The sequence below is a fragment of the Poecilia reticulata genome, chromosome 19, assembly GCF_904066995.2.
Source record: "Poecilia reticulata chromosome 19, P_reticulata-male-v2, whole genome shotgun sequence".
In the NCBI taxonomy this organism is placed as follows: domain Eukaryota; kingdom Metazoa; phylum Chordata; class Actinopteri; order Cyprinodontiformes; family Poeciliidae; genus Poecilia; species Poecilia reticulata.
Window position 1 is genome coordinate 9615954 of NC_088848.1, and position 20776 is coordinate 9636729.

The 20776-nt window shown below is 40.1% G+C and overlaps 1 protein-coding gene and 1 long non-coding RNA gene across 2 annotated transcripts; one reads left to right on the forward strand and one right to left on the reverse strand.

The window, feature by feature from the left end:
- Positions 1-277: 277 nt before the first annotated feature.
- Positions 278-15538, reverse strand: LOC145549032 (uncharacterized). The gene is made up of 3 exons (XR_014084944.1): positions 15451-15538; positions 14744-14883; positions 278-1411 (listed from the first exon to the last, which is right to left on the reverse strand). It is a non-coding gene; the product is annotated as an uncharacterized LOC145549032 (long non-coding RNA).
- On the forward strand, positions 1323-16986 carry LOC103481529 (synaptopodin 2-like protein). The gene is made up of 5 exons (XM_008437047.3): positions 1323-1426; positions 5260-5411; positions 5494-5793; positions 6664-7037; positions 12297-16986. The coding sequence occupies exons 1-5, from the start codon at positions 1325-1327 to the stop codon at positions 14849-14851; spliced, it is 3483 nt and encodes a 1160-aa protein (XP_008435269.1). The 5' UTR covers positions 1323-1324; the 3' UTR covers positions 14852-16986.
- Positions 16987-20776: the final 3790 nt, after the last annotated feature.

Consider the following 20776-nt stretch of genomic DNA (forward strand, 5'->3'; position numbering starts at 1 on the left):
CAGAAATCTACTTTTTTGTTTTTCCTTTTCCTTACACATGCTATTCACCAATAACATACTGCAAAGGCATTTATGTATCTTGAACTTTTTCACATTTTGTTAATTATGTTGTGTTTTTTAAATACCTACATTTAAAGTGGAACCATTGCACATGGTTAATTATAGTGTAGGATCTATAATCCTGTGGCAAGGAAAATTTGGTTGTGTTTATTTGTTTTTGTACACTGCAGCAATAGGGCAAGTCAAAATGAAATAATAATAATACAACCAGAGAAACTGCACTGAATGAGTGAGTTTTTAATTTATTTATCCAGTCGGTCATCAAATAATTTGTTATCCACACTTCAAAACAACTTGACTGAAAAGGTACAGGCATTTGCAACAAATTAAACTATACTATCCCTTCATAAAACATTATTATATATACTGTATATATTATAGAAGTTTTTATCCATTCTGCTTTACAAAATACCTTAAGTACAGTTAGATTAGATGAAAAACTCATGTAAAAGCAACTTTCAAGTGTTGCCACACATACATCCATCCATCCATCCATCCATCCATCCATCCATCCATCCATCCATCCATCTATTTTCTTTACACCCTTGTCCCTTGGTGGGGTCGGGAGGGTTGCTGGTGCCTATCTCCAGCTAACGTTCCAGGCGAGAGGAGGGGTACATCCTGGACAGGTCGCCAGTCTGTCGCAGGGCAACACAGAGACAAACAACCATGCACACAGTGTTGCCACACATTCTTTGTTAAATTTAAACCAATTTAAGTCAGTCTAAGATGGACTGGGCTATTGTAAAACATAAATATGTTTTGATATACAAGTAGATACCAGTGTAGACCTGACTGTACTTCTATGGCACTGCACATTCTACTATAATAAATAACATTTTAAATTCAATAGATACACTTTTTAACCCCTCCTTTCATTGAAAAGGATCCTGTGGGGAAAACTAGCAGAAATCTGCTCCACCGCTCCTCGACAGACTGAATGTGTTGAAGAGGTCAGGGCTGGTGGTTATTTCTGGAGTGTATATCAGCAAGCATCCCCTCCTGCATGTGGTGCTTGAGACTGACGTGGCAAGTGTTGAATCCACCGGAGGATGACGGTCACCAACACTCACACGCTGAACCCCCCAACCCCCCAACCCTCCACCCCACGCTGCGTTCCAGCATTAGCAATGAAAGGGTGGGGTGATCTGGAGAGCGATCAGAGAGAGTGTCTGATACCTCCAGAGTGTGAGGAACTGTGGAAGAAGAGAACAGACTTCCCAACCACATTCACATACACTCGGTCTGCGGTTTGGGAGCAGAGATGGTGGCGGAGGAGATCCTGGTCTGTCTGTCAGGAGGAGCTCCGTGGGGGTTCAGGCTGCAAGGAGGAGCGGAGCAGCAGAAGCCTCTACAGGTGGCAAAGGTACAGTGGTCAAAAAACAAATATGTAAAAAAGCTGCTGAATATCTGGCAAGTTTAATGTGCTGAGCTGGTTTTGTGATTTTTAAACGTTTACAGTTTAAACTGAGATTGTAAAGAAAAGAAGTGTTTTTCATTGTTATTAATTAGCATTGTTACAATAATTATAAAATGAATAAAGAAAACATTATTTAAAATATTTCTCCACCTCTTCAATGACGTAACAGCAACATATCAATTGACGCACGTTTAAGTTTGTTTGTACAGTTGTGCAATGGCAAATATCTATCTACACTATCTATCTACAGCAAATATCTATCTATCTGTCTATCTATCTATGAAAAATCTGGATTCACATTGCTCAAAAAAGTGCAATGTTCTGCTGCAGATTAGCTTTTGTCCTGCCTCCTGTTTCATGCAGCAGTGTTTGGCCAAGGTCCAGTTTAATTTAAACTTCAGCTGTTGTACAATTGTGTTTCTGGGCCAGGGAACTGCTGTAGCACAGCTTTGTGAGGAGGGTTATGTTGCCTATACAGATGGAAAGAAGCATCAAAAATGAGAAAAGACACTTTTTCAAAGAAGGCACTCTTTCATAAATAGCCTTCATAAATTCTATCCAACATTTGTGGACAGAATTTGTCTCCTTTCTGGTTTGATTGAGATGTAAAATAGAAATTCCCCTAGCAGCTTGCAAAGAAGGCCTGTCACAATTACACATTTTGCTGGACGATAAATTGTCCCAGAACTTATTGCGATAAATGATAATATTGTTGTGTTGAGGCCATTTTCAAGAAATACAATTGTAATGGTGGCACAAAAATGCAAGAACACATTCTCAAAGATCAATATACTTACATTTTTAATGAACATTTTAACACTGGAACTGAGAGATATATTTAATATCCAAAGTAAATAAAGAAAACAACAGAAACAAGAAATAAAATAAATAAAGTCTCTGTAAACAAAACTATCTTTAAAAAAAGGGATAGCTGAGACCAAAACACTGAAGACTTTTATCAGTCAGTTTCTGATAGAGAAAAAAAAGAAAAACAATAAATCAGGCAAATGAAAATTATTGAGTTTCTTTTCATTTATCATGCGATTAATTGGTTTATTGTTTATTGTGACAGGCGGAGTCTTTTGCAAAGTCTTGATATCAGTTTCCTTCATTCATTGATAATTATTTGAAGATTGAACAAAATGACTAAGAAAAACTGTAATATGTATAAAAACTCCTGAATTTGAGGAAAGTAGCAAAAAGTCTTTCTAAATTTAATTCGTATAAGTAATTTTGTCAATCCTAATTCTGATTTACAACAGGCAAAGTTTAGTCTGATTTACTGTAACATCAGATTTAGTTAGGTGTTAGCATCATATCTAAATTAAAGCCAACAAGATTTATTTCTAGTCCATTATCTACCGCTTTACACTTAAGTAAATTATGCAAATTATTCAGATCAAAATCACCACTGAGTACCACTAAAGGCAGAGTACCAAAGCTTGAGGGTCATTGATCTAATGAGCAAAGTTATCCCTGGAAGCAGGAATGTGACCTCACTGACCGCGCTGACGAAAGCCGACCAATAACCTGTAAGATCTCCAAACTTCTTAAATTTAGACAGATTAGCTCCAAAACCAAATTTACCTGTGCAGACGGTATTTTCAGGCTGACAAAATCACCTTAATTTGGAGTTAGGTGTGTGTGTGTTTCCTCTTGCTGTGTGTGTTATGTGTGGTCAGGCATACCTCAGATAAGCCCGGCTGAGAATGGAGCTCAAACGGATCAGAATAGCTCGTTTGAGAGCAGCTGGAGGCTGAGGATGGAAAAAACCAGACCTCTTGTTCTCACACACACACACACGCACACACACACACACACACACACACACACACACACACACACACACACACACACACACACACACACACACACACACAGATATAGACTTAAACACGCAGACTCACACACACTCAGTACGTCATCTTTTTAAAGTTTATTTTGACATTATTCACTTTTGAGAGCGATGTGTTTTCCTTCACAGTAGAACCAGTCTCTCTCTGTCTAGGAATGTTTTTGATTTTTTTGAGTCAGTTCTTATTTTGGAAATGTGGGCGGGGCATATAGGGAGTGACAGACATGCCCCCCTTGCTGCATGCAGCTGTTCAAATTCCCATTTTTATGATACGTGCTCGTACATTTGCCATTAAAACCCCTAAATCCAAACAGAAAAACTGGGCCAAGAGGCAGCTGTCTCAGGATGGCAAACAGTTCAAGTGGGTGCTTGAATGATCGACATTTTTCACTTTCAGCAGCCATGATAAGGTGTGTGTTTTAGTGTGTGTGTGTGAGTGCGGGGGAACAGATGGGACGACCTTATCGTCTACTTTTAGCTCCAAGTGCGACAGGAATGCTCACCATCTCGTCTAAACCCCCTTTCACCCCCACACCACCTCTAAAAACGGACTTCCTGAGGGTTCGATGACATCATCGACCTCAAGCTGCTGCATATGATAAAACTGATCAATAGATTCAATCATTTTCTTTCAGTTCCTGGCTTTTAGGTATAAGGACAAGATAAAAATCATCTGGTCTTTACCATGTTCTTAATCATATTTAAACTTATCCAACAGATTGTCACTAGCTAATTACCATAGTCTGAATAGAGAGCATGTGTGAATAAAACTAAGTATGCAAATGTGTTTAGATCAACTTTAGAAGCAATAACTTGATGCAATGATTGCATGCATGACTTTACCAGTGTCTCACATTGCTATGAAGGAATTTTGACCCGCTTTTCTTTACAACATTGCCTCATTTTATCAAAGTTCGTGGACATTTGACTCTGCATATCTCTTAAGTTTCAGGGCTTTGATTTGATCTCTTCAGCGCCTCGATTGTTTTTTTTCGTAGCCATTCTGTTATACATATAATTCTGTTTGAGATCTTTTCTTATGCTTTTGATGTTTGCCTCAAAGTCTAAGCACTGCAAGATGCCAAGCCCATATCGTCACCCTTTCACCACCGTGTCTAACATTTGGAAGGAGGATTTTCTGCTGACATGTTTCAGGTTTTCTCTAAAGATGGAGCTGTGCATTACGTCCAGTCAGCTCCTCTTTGCTCTCATTTGTCCAAAGGAAGTATTTTTGTGATTCATTCAGACTAACGTGTAACATTAAGTCAATAGCCACATTCTTTAAAACGATATAAATAACCGATTTCAGTGCTGGCACAAAGCTGATAACAGGCTTATTGTTTCTGTGACAAAAATCCAACGCACATCAATACCATAATTACTACGGTTTAAAAAAAGTACAATCTCAGTGACAAAGTGCTGTCAAAATGGATGCTTCCCAGGAAGACTGGAGGCTCGTGTTTTTTCATGCATCTCTTGTCAAATGACAATTTTGAAAGGCTAATGTTTTGTTGTTACCGACAAGAGGTATGTCTATGTCCCATGTTCAAATTGAGTCATATTGTGGTACTTCGTGAAAGAAGAATGTATAAAAATGGTCAGATTGGGTGCATTTAGGCACCGATATAAGCAAAAAACTGATTTATAGTGATAAAAGAGTTGAACCAAGTAGAGAAGCTCATTTTTTATTTATTTGTAGTTCAAACATCTAGTTTTCCGTCCTCAACTGAGAATGTGCAGAGCTGCTGGACCTTCCCCTTCTCCTCATCAAAAGGACTGAGCTAATGTTAAGCTCCTAAGTAGCATGTCTCCTACATACAGTAAATCCACCTCGAGGTTTTTCAGCCTGCTCCTGCCGGTAGAAGACCTCTGGAAATACTAAAAGCCTCTCTAGAGGCTGCAGTAAACTCTTTTCTTTCTTTAGGTACGCAAGCGCAGCAAAGCCTGCCGAGCCGGACTGAAGGAGCACGATGAGCTGATTGCCATTGGTGACCAGAAGTGCGCAGATCTTACACATGCTCAGGCCATGAGCCTAGTAGATAAGGAAAATTCCACACTGAACCTAAAAGTTAGAAGGTCAGAACATGGACACAGTTATTTTCATCTATACAGGTAAACAATGAAACCACGTTTTGCCTTGATATTTGTTTTATTCCAGGAACCTCTCTGGATTTCTCTCTCTACCTTGTTCTGCTCGCTCTACTTCACCTCAATTGTCCATCAGGGTTCTGTCTCCTCCTGCCACCCTCCTGAACAACAGCTCCTCCTTCCTCTCCCCCACCGAGTTATCCAGAGGCATTACTTCGCCCCCAGACAGCGAGGCGTACTACGGTGAAACAGACAGCGACGCAGACACACATTCACAAACGCACCAGCGACGCCAACGGCGAACTTCTCCTCATGCTCGCTCACCTTCGCGTTACGACAACCAAGAAGAGGAGACTTCTGAGATGAGCGGGTAAGAGAAGAACCAGAAGAGAAACTCTAAGACATTTACTATAAACTCCACTGCAAAAACACAAAATCTTACCAAAGCCGGTCTAGTTTCGGGAGAAAATATTGTAGTACCCTTGAAATAAGACAAAACTAACTTACAAGTAACTTGTTTGAGCTTTACATCGTTATAATGTCATTTCCTTATTAAAAACATACCTGGAGTGTTTATTTGATTCTTTCATGCATGTTTGAGAAATTTTTTAATATCCATGGCAACCATTCAGCTGTGCAAAACACCTGGGTGGACAAAGCCCCGCATTTTAGGCACAGCTCCTCCTCCAAGCTGCAGTTTCCACGTTTTTGAGCTTCTGTCTCACAGAGCAGACGTCCCCCGCGACTTGTGATGACTTCCTGAAGGCGGAATGTCAGAAGGAACCGGACTTTCTTAAAGAGACAGAAGCCAAATTTTAAGGCCTTGATTTACAAAGTCAAATTTAAAATGTACAGTGTGTTTTATAGCAACGGAAGGTAACATAGCTACTTGATTATGCTATAAAAAGATTTTACTTAGCTGGAAAACACTTAATAATGCAACTTTAAGTAATTAATTCCCTATGGTTGATGAAAAGTATTGATATCTGCCACCGTAACAAGACATTTAACTTATAATATGAACAAAAATTTCTTGTTTATATTACAGAATAACTTAATTAAAATAAGCTCCTACATGTTACAGAAAAGTTACTTTGTGAGTTAATTTTCTCTTAAATCAAGTGTACCAAGATTGTCCCACAACAAACTATACCAACGATACCAAGTAAGATTTTGTGTTTTTGCAGTGTGAGCCATGGCAGATTGTGAAGTAAAATTCTGCATCTGTGTTTGAACCAAGGTATGAAAGTGCTACAGACGCAGGAGTTTCCACCCAGTGGCACATTCAGGGTCTCACCAGCGTCCCTCGCAGAGAGATTATCTACCTGCCCGACCCAGAGGAGAGACACACATCCGCTCACACCCTGACCCCTCGCACCCTCACTCCTACCCCTGATCAGGGCCCGATGGACGCAGAGGGAGAGGGGGACAGCGGCTTCCAGGAGACAGGGGGCTACATTACGCCAGCCTGCCCTCCTTTGGTGTCTCCTGAACGGGCCAAAGTGGCCTTGAAGTTGGGCTCCGGTCATCATCTGGTGCCCATGGTGGGACCGCAGCTCAGCCCAGTGAACGACGAACTCTCCACCAGCTACATGGACAAAGCTAGACAGGCCAGTGAGTATTATCCTAACGCAATTTGCTTTGAGCAAAATTAAACCTGTTTTAGGTCTATTTTAGATTTTCTGAAGATTTTTCTCCTTAACATAGAAATGTTAAAACCAGGACGTCCAGGAAATTTGGAAACATAGGAAACATGATTTAAGTATCTTCTTCATCTGGATGAAACCTGACTAAAGGTTTCATACATCCATCTGTTATTTTAGTTTATTTTGAACAAATAAAGTACAGATCAATTAATAAAATGATGATAACAGTGCAGGAAGATGCAAACGCGCATTGGGCTTATGGAAAATCCTCTGTCTGTCCGTCCGTAATGAAATAACCCAATATTCTTTAATGTTGCTGCTCCAGTCCTGCTCCTTTACTCTGCAGATCCTAAAACACAGTGCCATTTTCTCCATTCTGTTGATCATTTATTTTCCAATAACATTGCCCTCAACACTTTTACTTATTTAATCTCCCAGGAGTTTTTGTTCCACTTTAGTTTTCTTGTGATTTATCTCTGAGTTTGTTCAGAACTACATGTTTAGGACTTTACTATTCAGCTGTAACAGGAGAAAACAACATCAGAAAGACCACATTACAAAGAAAGTCCAAGAAGTAAACATAACATTGTGGTTTTAAATCTTTTGCTCGACTGCCCTCTAGTGGCCGTCGCCTATTCCTGTCAGATCGTTTATATTTGCATGAAGTGAGACACACCAGACACCAGCAGAGGGATTCTCCACGTTCCCCCCTCATCCTCTCCTTGAAGTATTCTGGATATTTGCCTCGGTGGCTGTATTTATAGCTGCTGAAGCTTTCTGATTGAGAGAGCAGAGCCCTGATTTATAGACCAGCTTAATGTGTACATATGTGGACAGTGTGTGAATAACTGCTTATGTGCACATAAAACCAGATATAAACGTGTTTCTGTTCATTTAAATCTATTCAGGAGAGCTGGTGTGGAGTGATTCTTTGAATTTTATTCTATATTCTACTTACTGTGAAATTCTAGTTGTCTCTACCAGAGTTCAGGGTAGGCAATGCAACTATAGGGAAGTGTTGATGAAACTCCATAAAAAGAGTGACATATGAATATAAAAAGAGAAAATAAGTGCACCCCGCCTCTCGTCCTATGGTTCTAAATCAAGATTTGTAGCATTTTTAAAAATCTACTTTTACAGACATGAGTTTCCAACTATACTGTATCTATTGTATGTAAATATCTTTTTGGCTTAATTATTTTTTGGGTTTGGTATGCTCCTTGTCAATTTTCTATTTTTAAAAGTGCAGACTGAAGAGCATGCAAATGGTTATAAAGATGAGGTATTACAGATTAAATATTTTTTGTGTATAGGGTGGACACATGTTTATATGCATACCAACATTGGCAATACTGCTGCCAAGTCAATTGTGACATCATGCAAAACAAAGAACTAACGATGGTGATGATAATAATTACAATAATATGATTCAGATTATGTATTAAATCAGACAATTGTAAAATAATTAGAATTACGACACATGTCCAGTGTTAGAAGAGAAAATAATCCTATTAAAGAAATGCAATACCAACAATACAACAACTAGGAGTAACATACTACTACTACTAGTACTACTAATAATAATAATAATAATAGTTTTTGGTTGGGTTTTATTTTGGATATTAAAAATGTCTTTCAGTTCCAATGTTATTCCAAAGGTAAAGTTTACTGGTCTTTGAGAGAGCAAACTTGCAATATTATGCCATAATGTATTACTTGAAAATGGTCTGAAAAGAACAAAATTATTGGTTATTGTAATCATTTCTGGGACAATTTATTGTCCAGCAAAGTTTGTTATTGTGACAGTGTGTCTGTGATGGACTGGTGACCAGGTGCCCAGGGTGTACCTGCCACTCAAATGGGTATTTGCACAGGATGAACATAATATTTAAACAGTTGTTTCAGTTTTTTTGATTTCATTTTTGCTGAAAGATCAGCAAAATGATGCAGTAGCAATAGAGCTTTTAATCCTGACAAGCTTCCTCAACATGGGAACTTCTTTGCTGAGGAACATCAGCAGAAGTGTTTTCAATTCATAAATATTTTTGCTGAACTTGAACCTGTAAAGTGTTATTTCCACCTTCTTGGTTTGAGTCATAATTTCAACCAAGCTGACAGCTGATTAAACTGAATAACTATGCACTGACTGAGTTCCTGTTCCTGGAGGGAATGCTGCTGCAATGAACGATCTGTCATCGGGTGCGAGAGCCCAAAGACGTGAATAACTTTAACGCAGGCTGAGGGCTTTACTACAGGACAAACGGTGGCCGCGCCACCAGAGATCTGCCCTTTCATGTGCTACAAACACACACAGCGACTTTGGGTCCGAGACCATTGACTCTGTTGTTGCAGAGTTTTGCGTCTTTGTGTACAACAGCGATGACTTACTGCTAACCTTCTGGCGACACGCTACGTGTCACACAGACATATATACACAGTGATCTAAATACGTGGTGAGGGGTCTCCCGCTCTTTGTGTGTGTGTTCAGGACAGAGAGCAGACAGGTGTTTTGAGCCTGTCAGACAGGAATAGAGGGTTGACATCATGTGTTGCTTTGGGCTGCTGGAAACAGACAAAGGTCTTTACATGGGCTGAGCTCTCAGAACAGGAGACCGTGACTAAACGGGTCTCCACTCAGAGCTGATTTGGACTCTGTTGGGGTGTGTGTGGGAGGGTCCGAGGGACACACACTCACACAGTTAGTGGTGAAATGAGGGACCGCACATCTCCTCTAGGTTCAGACACAGGTGGATTCAGGGTTCCAGGCACTGTTTACGCAGGTAAGGCTCATTATACTCTTGACTGACTTTCTTTTGAAGGTGAAATTTAGATGATCTATTTTAAAAAAAGAAATATTTGTTGTTGTAATCTGTGAAGATTCTGTGATCAAATAAGTTTCTACCAAAATGATGTAGGAGCGACATTTCCTTTATCTTATTTAAAAGTCACTGCGAACAATGAATGCAGATGTTATTAACTTTTATATTGATCTCAATCTTCTTATTAGATCGATTTTTGGGATTAGTGTGGATGATGTTAAAGTGTCAACACCAGTTTCCAGCTCCATTTATTACAAGGACACAATTATTTTTGCTATTATTTTTTAGAAGTTTATAATTTTCCCCTGCACTGACTAGAATCCAGTATTGACCTACATCAAACGTTTTGCTGTCACGGTAAAGATAATGATCATATTCATTTTACAATTAGCTGGTTTAATAAATCAACGTATCATATGTTGCCAGGCTAAACTGCTCTCAAGTAGGAACAGTGGAAAAGTATTTTGCTTTATTTTTGTCTGTCTTCACTACAAAGATAAAATCTTACCAAGTATTTTTGCTCTAGTTTCTACTGCAAATATTCTAGCCAACTTGAAATAAGACAAGAATAACTTACAAGTAACTTTTTAGCAAAATAAAGGAGCTTATTTTAGGTCAACAATAACTTAATATTAATTTTAAAAATACTTGTTTTTTCCCCATTTCATAAGTGAAATAATCTGCCAGTGGAACTTGTATTTTTTATTAGTTTTGTCCTATTTTGATATGTGTACTTGAAACTAGACCATAAAATACTTGGCAAGATTTTGTGCTCTGCAGTGCTAATGTTTTACATCGTCAAGCAAATATAAATAATGAAGATAATCTGAGTAAAAACAAAATGCTGTTTTCTAAGAGACAAAATCTGGTTAATTGTATGAAAAAGTATTTTTCCCTTAAACTTAATGTGTGGATCTGCTGTTTTTGTGCTGAATGTTTATTCATTCAGCCACATTGAGGCGTTTTTCATCACAAATTTAAAGTCAAGCCATGACATCTTAATTAAATTAACTTTCAGACTTTGACTAGACCAATCCGAAGCCTTCATTTTGTTTATGTTTTTTTGACTTGGTCTTGTGCTGGTTCACTTCAGATGGCTGTCTTGCTGAATAAACTAAGGGCTCTATTAATGATCCTTATATGTTTAAGCATTTTGCAGGATTCTTCCTCAGGAGAAAATGAATGATTCTGTCAATTACGCCAAATTAGTAGCCAGAGGTGGGAAGTCACTACTTTTACTCAATTACATTTACTTTTCAGAAAAAATAACTTTTGGGAGTAGCTTAACTATATTGAAAAATGTTACTATGAAGAAGACGACATGCTCTGAGTGGAGACTCAGATGTTATTCAGATTTTTTTGTGATCTCCCTGTTGAGTTTTCCTTTGGAATAATTATTATAGGACTGGGAAGCTTCCATCACTTCTCCATTAGTGGATAATGAATTTCACTGTGGTTCACTTCAGTCTGAACACCTTAGAAATGACTTGTAACATTTTCCAGACTATTAGATGCCAGTAACGTAGGATCTCATCTGTCCTTGAATGTCTTTCTTTTATGTTTTTGTTTTATTTTTGGCCTCCTTCATGTTGTCAGAAAGGTTCTTTTCAAATCCTTTTTTAATTCTAGAGGTCAAAAGGAGGCAGTTGCATTTTCACATACATCTAGCACTTTTTTCCTTAATAAATGAAGTTTTCAATTTAAAAAGTTATCTTTGTTTGATATTAAGATTTGTTCGATGATCTAAAAACAAATATTATGAGAGGGGGCAACACATTTTCTGTACCCTTGTATATGTTTCAATTATGTGTCACTCAAAATATGCACATGTTCAAGACCAGCCAAAACAGTGAAATATTTGAAGTTGCATTTGACTGTGTTGGAATTCATAAAAATAAAAAATAAAATAAGATTGTAATTCTGTAATTTCAAAGGACGGCACATTTTCTGACATCTACATTTAGAAAAGTCTTTCTAACCTGTCTTAAAACTTAGATTTATCCGTCCTTCAGCATGTTCCCAAAACTAATTTACTGACTATCCAAACACAGAGAGGAATATGTAAGCATATGGACACAATTTGGGAAGCAGATAGATTGTGATCTAATCTTCCCAGAGTGCGACTCAACATTGGAGAGCAGCAGGAATGCTTTGTTCTAAATCCACAACATGCTCTCCTGTCAGTCACTGCGAATGCTCATCCCAGCCCCTAGCTGTGATGATACTGACTGAATCAGCCGCCACCAGCAGGCAGAGAGAACTATCACACTGTTTTGTTTCCTTTATTTGTTGCCTGCTCCTTGTTTTGTATTAATCAGAACTCCCATTACTGCTTCTCCCCTGCGTTTCTGCTCATTTCAGCAGATTTATTTTCGTCTCTCGCTTATTTTTTGCTTCCTGTCTTGCAGAGTTGCAGCGCGGAGAGAGCGTGGTGGAGAAACAGGTGAAAGAAGCCCGCACTAAATGCCGCTCTATTGCATCTTTGCTGACTGATGCTCCCAACCCCAATTCGAAAGGGGTTCTTATGTTCAAGAAGCGGCGGCAGAGAGCCAAGAAGTACACACTGACCTGCTTTGGGAAGGCTGAAGGAGACAGAGGAGGCGAAACAGAAGGGGAAACAGGAGGGGAGACAGAAGAGGAAGGAGGAGGAAGCTCAGTTTTAAGTGGCTCTGAGGTTGAGGAAGAAGGACTGTCTGCGTCTTTTGACTCCACGTGGGATTCAGGATATCTTGATCTGCTAGACAGGAGAAGTTCTGCCTGCCCGTCAACCACACCAACTACCCTGACAACACCAAGCGCCAACCACAGCGCAGAGGTGGACCACTCAGCTCATCTGACACCAGGACGTTTGCCTTCTGGAAATAAAAGCTCAGGGTTGGACATCTTGGGTTTGGAGAGTTCAGCTAGCGACAGTTTCACTAAACAACACACCAGTAGCCAAATGTCTCCTCCAGCTGTGGCTTTGACCAACGGGGGTTCAGTTGCCGTTAGCCAGGCGAGTGTCGTTCTGAGCCCACCCTCGGAGACACCCATACAAAGTCAAAATGGGCTCCACAGTAACTCTAATAACACAGCCCACTCTGATTTTGGTCCAAGCCCTAGCATGGACTCAATCAGTAACTCCAGTTTTAATCCTAATCCCGGCTTTCTGAACCGCACTGCACGGCCCTTCACCCCAGGCTCAACCCCAAATCGTGCGTCTGTGACCTCTGTGATGTTCCGACCTCCCCAGCCCAAACCCACACCGCTAACTATGGCTCCCAAGCCTGCTTCAGCAGTGTCCACCATGACAATCCCACCAACCCAACCTCCTCCAGGGCCAGATGCAAGAAGAGCAGTGTCCAGCACCTCTCTGTACATCCCTCCGAGAAATAACAACAGTAACTCTTCCCCTGCGCTTTACTCTCCTCTGTCAGCTCTTTCTTCGTCTTTCTCTCAGCCTCCTTCAACATTTTCCTCTCTTCCTGCAGCGCATACTCCTTCCTCAACCCCACTTTCACCGTCTACAGATCAGTATTCTCCGATACACCCATCAATTGCTCAACCTTTCCTTTGTTCTCCTGCTCCTACTTATCCACCTCCACACATTTCCTCTCTGAATCCATCTTCTGAGTTAGCTAAGGACTCATTCCCTGCACCTCCTCTCCCTCAGCCATCTCCATCTCCGTCTGTCCACCCAATAATCAACATAACCGATGCAGCTTCCCCAACCGGGCCTCCCCAGGCTCCTGCCAATGACTCAATGGCCACAAGAGAGCAACGCATTTCCGTCCCAGCCACTCGCACTGGCATCCTTCATGATGCACGCTGTCGTAGCAACAAGAAGCCAATGTTCAGTGCACTGCAAAGCAAAGATGTTTCTCCAAACCCAGACTTGCTGTCGATGGTGCAAAACATGGATGATCGTTGCGTAGGAAGAAGCCCATGTGTTGAGTCTGGAGTAGCACCGAGTGGGGAGGCAGGTCATGAGTCGGGGCCTGAGGAGGACTGGCTGAGACTTGGTGCAGAAGCTTGTAACTTCATGCAGGCGCAGCGAGGACCAAAGCCCCCTGCTGTAGCTCCTAAACCACAGACACCCCAGGTTCTGCAGCTCGCTGGAAAAGGAGGTCAGCTTTTTGCCCGCAGACAGAACAGGATGGATCGGTATGTTGTTGAGCGTTCTCCGTCTGTTGCTCCTGCGCCTTACTCTCCAGCTCAGACCAGGGAACCCTCACCTACACCTTCCCTTCCTGCCGCATGGAAGTACTCACCTAACATTCGCGCCCCACCTCCGATCAACTATAACCCCCTACTGTCTCCATCCTGCCCTCCGAAGGCCCAGAGAAAACCCGAGGTAGCAAAGTCAGGGACAAACAGACCCAAAGGGCACAAAGCAGGCATCAAACCTGTTGACATAATGAGTCACCAGCCGTACCAGCTTAACTCCTCCCTGTTCAGCTATGGAGGTGGTGTTCCCCAGGATCCTCCCAATGCTAATCAGCAGAGAGGTGGTCCTCAAAAGACAGTACGGGTCTACGAGGTAAAGAGGTTCTCAACACCCCCGCCAACTGCCACAGGACCCACACCAAAAGTTATTGTACCTCGATCAGCCACCACACTTGGAGAACCACTAAGGTACTCTGACGAGTTTACCCCACCCACTGCTGGAGCAATGCCCCATGAACCCCACCAGACTCCACCACAGCCTTTTCAGCCTCAGTGGGCCTCCTCCCCTCTGCCTCCTGCTCCCACTGCTCCTCTTCCTCAGCTCCCAACCTTCTCCTCACCTCTGGTTTCAATCCCTCCTCCGCAGGCCAACAGGAGTTTCAAGAGCGCCCCAGATCTAAGTCCTATGAGTCCCAGTAATGCCTCTTACCAGTCACCCAGTGGCTCCCAGCCCCCCATGGGCCCCAGGCCTCGGTTCAGCACTTCTAACTTGGGCCTGCAACCTTGCATATGGCGTCCTGGATCCACCACACACTAAACAGATCCTCCTCTGGACATGAGAAATAAAAACTGTGGGGAAATGGAGAAATAATTTTAAATCTTCTGGAATCACAGTATCTGTTTGCTTTGAAATCACATTAATTAATTTCCCAGTTCATGTTTGATTCTTCTGGTGAAAATTAATTTAAAGGTGACCTATTGTGCTTCCTTGAACAGGTTACAAAACATGTTCATTACATAAAATCATTCTTATATATGAGAATGAACCATCTTTTGAAAAGGTTTGCTTTCCAGACACCAAAAAAATATTTATTTTTGTCCAGAAATTGGCTGGGTGTTTTTTTTTTTTAAAGCTCTTGGACTGTTTTTAGAAATGGAAGTGCAAAAACATACAAAATGTGAGTTTTGCATAAAAGGCTCCTTTAAAAAAAAACACTGCTCAACAATCACTGATGTTTGTTAGAGAAATCTGAAGCAAAGTTTTGTAAATAAAATGCCGAATGATTTGACAAAAAAAGTGTAATAGAGGATGTGTAATGGTGGGTATGATTTAAGAGAGATGTAGAAGAAAAATGGGAAAATATGTACAGAAAGCAGAGATAAGAAATGTTCCAAAAATGCTGATTGGTTGCTTACCTTCACAATCTTCAACACCCAACCTGTTGATATCACACAAAAGCACATTTAAATAAATTATCATATAGTTCCTTTGGTCCCCAACCCCCGGTCCGTGGACCGGTACCGGTCCGTGGACCAATTGGTACCGGGCCACAAGCAGCAAAATGAGTAAGAAACAGATCAGATGTCTTTGGAAAGTTTCTTTGGAAAGGGAAAAGACCCAGAGAAGAGACAGGAGAATGGATTTATCCCGGATCAGTAGGTGACTCCCACATTACAAGCAGCTCTGCGTAACATGCGGCGACCGGCTGCTAATGAGGCAATTAAGCTTCAAACTGCTTCGCCACCTAGAGACCAAGCAGGCTGTGGATATAAGCAACACATCGGGTGTCATTGTCTCTCATCACTCCCAGATGGAACTGTCTCGTTGCAGAGAAACAAGCTCAGGGCTCCCGTTAGTCAGTATCGTGAGTTAAAGTTTTCACGAAAGTAAAATGTTCGTTTTTGTGGCGCATCTGTATCTTATTTTGAAGGAATATGTAAACGTTACCATAGCGACCAGAGTCAGAGCGTTTGGGAAGTGGTGAAAGGAGATGAGTAGAGCTTGTGTCTTAAGTCTGGTTTAGACAGCAAAATTTAAGAATTGTCGGCCGATTCTCCAAACCTCTGTGACCACAGAGCTGATAAAAGTCCAACAGGTTCGATCGGTTCCTGTCTCCAGCTACACGGCAGGAGCAACACGAACCGATTCCACTCACAAACATCCCGATTCCAGAGGATAATCCAGTAAAACCCCCAACATGGCGGGAATTTAGAATAACCAAACACGGATGACGATGTAGAAACAACAGTGATAGTTTGTAGACTCATTTGAATAAAATACGTAACAAAAAGAAAAGGCGGTGGATAAAAGACGACGGGAGCAGCCGCTCTATTTGCTGCACTATTGATTTGGAGGTGAATATGCTTTTTCATAGTTAACATTTTTAACTGAATAAACATAATAATGACCGTTAGATTTAATAATAAACATTTCCACATATCATCTCCGATATCCACCGGACTCAGTTGCGCGATACGTCAGCTGTTTGGGATTCCCCTCTGTTCTTACGTCACCGCGCTTTTTGATTGGCTACCTGTCACATTCAGCAGGTCGTATTCTCGTTCCCAGTCTGGGAGAATCCCCACAGGTTGCGATTAAAAACTCCAAGACAACCCAAATTGGGTATATTCAGGATTTAGCGGGAACACCAACACTCCCCCCGCCCCCCTCTTCCCCGGGCCGCAGCAAAATTTTCCAAGTCTTGACCGGTCCGCGGTAATAAAAAGGTTGGGGACCACTGATATAGTTAATATTAAATATTATAGATGGTTTAAAGTATATAAGTTGGATCCTTGATCTTTGTGTGCTTTGTTGTAGCGGAAAGCCTTTTGCTGCACTTGGTTGTTGAGATAGAACATGAAATACAGTGTATAAGTACGACATGTCTGTTTAGCTGTGATTCTTTTTCACAGAAACATGAGGTTGAATAAAAATAGACATGACTCACCTCAGCTGTCACTCTGTCTCTCCCTGTGTCCCCGGCGTCGTCAACACCCTCCCCTGCACTGACCTGCAGTACGCCACACCCATTCGTTTCTCAACTTTTAGCCTCTTTAAGGCATTTTATGACTCTTTTGTAGATCAATTTAAACTGACTCTTTGCTCACAAGTATAGGGTAGGCATTAAGAAACTATTTTAATCGTGTCCCAGCTTTTACCACATGGAGGCGCTGTAGGATTTGTCATCAAGGTATGTTGCACTATTATAATTTTATATTTCCTACCATGTTTTGCTTCAGATTTTACAGTCTCAGATTATCACCAACTCTACAGTTATGTTTATTTTCCTGTCTTAGTTTATTTCCTTACATTTTAGCTCTACATGCATCTATCTAGACTTCTAAGTACTGTTAAAAAAAGTATTTACACCCCCTACAACTCCACATTTGCATTTTGCAAATGTACAATGACGACTGCAAAGCACACTCATAAAATAAAAGGGGAATATAAGAAGAATAAAATATGATTTTCCTTTTTTTTTTTTTTTACACATAAAAATCATAGAACCTTAGGGTTACTTTTTTCATTTTTCATCCCTATTATCTTCATCCTTCTCTACTATAAACTGGTAGCGATGAATGTGTTTGGTAAAGAAAAGCCTCCCACCAGCATGATGCTGCCACCAACATGTTTCAAATTAAGTTGTCATGGTAAACAAATGTAAATCACATAAGTTTAAAGAACTTTATTCAAATACTTGTGACGAATTAATGGTTTCAGTGGGTGGCAACAAGAAGCTGTAGATCCTCTATAGGTCTCCTCTGCCATCTTTGGTTGAGGTAGCAGCATCAGAACCAGGGACTTGGAAAAGCCCAACAACTTGAAGAAGTTGTTCTGTTCTGGGGAGATGATGGAACATTATGGTTGCCTACCTAAGTTAAGGTTTACACTCGCACGAGAAAATAGCTGGAAACAGATTCACAATTATACAACTATGCGTGCTTGAAAAGCAGTAGTGGAGCCTTCTGCACAAACAACAAGAATGCAGAAAGTGGTTTCTGAATGGCAAGACAACAACAAAACACGTGTCTTTTCCAGCTTCCATTGTTCAGCGCAGACAGCAGTAAAATCAGCTGGCCAAATGTACTGAAGTCCGCTTGGGTTGCTAGGTAACAGGAGTGGGTTTGGCTCGGGTTGCTAGGTAACAGGGCAGTGCCCGATTGTGACTTGACAATCAAAAAACATTAACTTATTGCCAAATAACTGCTTTTTTTTTTTTAAGTCCTTGGGCTGTTATAAGAAGCAGTTGAGACCCAAACAAAAGAACAAAAACATCCACAATGTGGATTTAAAATAATAAGTCCCCACCAATACTAAATATTCTTGCAAGACTAGGACAGAAATTCAGCAAAGTAGACTGTTCTTTAGTTTGTTTTGCCATATATGTTTTATTTTTCCCTCCAACATTGACCTACATCTTAAAGCAGCTTAATGTCATCCATCTAATGGCCTTGGAGCTGGGAAACCCAAGCACGTAAAGGGATCTAACCTTTGACCCTTGAGTGCGATCAGTTGACAGTAAGGGGCTATCGCTCGGCGCTAACTTTAGTCCTGTCCAGATCTGATGGTAAGCTTAACTGCTCTGCAACTCAAAGAGAAAACACACATGAAAATAAAATTCTTCATTATGACATTTATTGCTGTTTTTATTTAGAAGTTATTCCAGACGCCTGGAGAGTATAAATTATTAAAATTACCCTTCAGCTCTTTATTCTAACCTTTTGGCTAAAAGTTTATTAAACTAATCTAATTCTTTTAGCTTAAAATAAAAAATAAAAAAATTGATCCTGTTGGGTCAAGCGTTGATCCTCACAAGCCTAATGGACCCCTCGCATGCAATTAAACACACACACACACACACACACACACACACACACACACACACACACACACACACACACACACACACACACACACACACACACACACACACTCAAACAACCCATTTCACCTATTTTTGGAGCTGTTAATCTCAAACTGTTTGGCACGGTGCTAAACTCTTAATTCTGATGGGTTTTTAAAATGTGATTGGGAGCACAGAGGAAGTGCCACCTCATATGGCCTCGCACATCCTGTCACTATTTCTAGGTCAACAGGATTGTGTGTTTTGGGTCAGAGGTCAAAGGAGGGAAAATGTCCATAAGTAGTGGTCATTTTCCCTAATTCATGCAGACTGTGATAATAACACGATAAAATATGAGAAATTATACAAAGTTTCTTTTCATTCAACTCACTGTGGTTATGTTTATGCTACAGAGAAACAAGAATTCATGTATAAATTGGAATTTGATGGGAAGCCTGATCAATTTAAAACCAAATTCATTTTACAGAAATTCTTAGGCGGATAATAAGCGCAGCAACCATGATTTCTTTTAACAAGAATAAAAATGAAATTAATTCCAGCCTGAATATATCTACTGAAATGGAGACATAAAGGCAAAAATCAGGAAGAATCATAATAAAACTGATTTTTGATATGAAATAAACAGTGAATTTAGAAAATATGAGAAAGGAATAAAACAGAAACAACAAGCACAGAGCACACCATCCAAAACAGAGTGAAAAAATGTGATGTATACAGTAAACACCAGAAAGAGTGATTACTGGAGCAAAGAGGCAGTTAGTCTAATTAATTTAATGTGTAGCAGGGATGGGGGGAGCATGACAGGAGGAGCTGAGGGAAAATGACTAAATGAAACAGACAGGAACACTTGGACTAAAGAAACCAACAAAACATTGGATGTTTCATGAATTTTCAAAACTTCAAGAAGAAATATTGTTTATCTGAAGACTTTTTACACATCCAAATCACTAAAATGCTGACTTTAAGCCACTCGTTAGCTAATTTTGCAATATGCTTGCCATATCTTTGAGTTCCTGACTGGTGTTTTGAGAAGCTGCTTCAATATTTCCAGATATTTTTCCCCATGATTGATTCTATCTACTCTACGAAGCGCACCAGTCCCTCCTGCAGCACAGCAGCATGACGCTGCCACTTCCATACCTCCCACTTTGGATGATGATCCTTGGAGGCTTCCACCTTTTTTTCTTAAAATGTTATTATTATTGTTATGGAAAAACAGTACAGTTTTAGTTTAATCAGATTCCATTTCAACCTGCCTCCAAAATCTAAGACCTCTTTTCCTGTGTGAGTTTGCAAACTGTAATCTGGCAACGTAATGTTGTTGTTGGCTAAATAACTATTTAGTTCATGTCTGAGTTTAAAATCAACATGTCACTTGTTGATATAAGCAAAAGTTTTGAATAAAAAGGATTAAAAAGAGAAAAAAAATTGACGTTTTATAGTCTACCCTTCTCTCAAAAGTCATTTATCTAAAAAGTAAGCAACTAAGCGTAAATCATTTATCCATATTGATACATCTATAAGCACTAAGCAGGGGATATCTATATAAAAATATGTAAATAACAAAGAAAGAAGATATATTTGTAATGATACAGAACTCTGATATAACTCTCATAGATTCATCAACTTTGATATAACTCTCATATTGTGTTTTATTATTTTCTTAAAAGTAAAAATTGATCCTGCGTCTTTAATTTGATTGTTGCACCGATTTATATCACAAACTGAAACATTACATTTGTTTAGTTCAAAATTTTTTAAAATTTCAACAAAGCTAAAACCAGTAGAATTTCTATAATTTCTCCTCAAATTATAAATGTTATTTCTTTTAATAATTTTTCTTGCAAATACACTGTGTATTTTAAACTTTACTTGCA

Excerpts from the sequence above, each read along its gene's own strand:
- LOC103481529 (XM_008437047.3), top strand. The coding sequence starts at position 1,325 with ATGGTGGCGGAGGAGATCCTGGTCTGTCTGTCAGGAGGAGCTCCGTGG. Across the intron at positions 5,412-5,493 it reads CTGAACCTAAAAGTTAGAAG|GAACCTCTCTGGATTTCTCT; the intron begins GTCAGAACATGG and ends GTTTTATTCCAG. Across the intron at positions 5,794-6,663 it reads GAGACTTCTGAGATGAGCGG|GTATGAAAGTGCTACAGACG; the intron begins GTAAGAGAAGAA and ends GTTTGAACCAAG.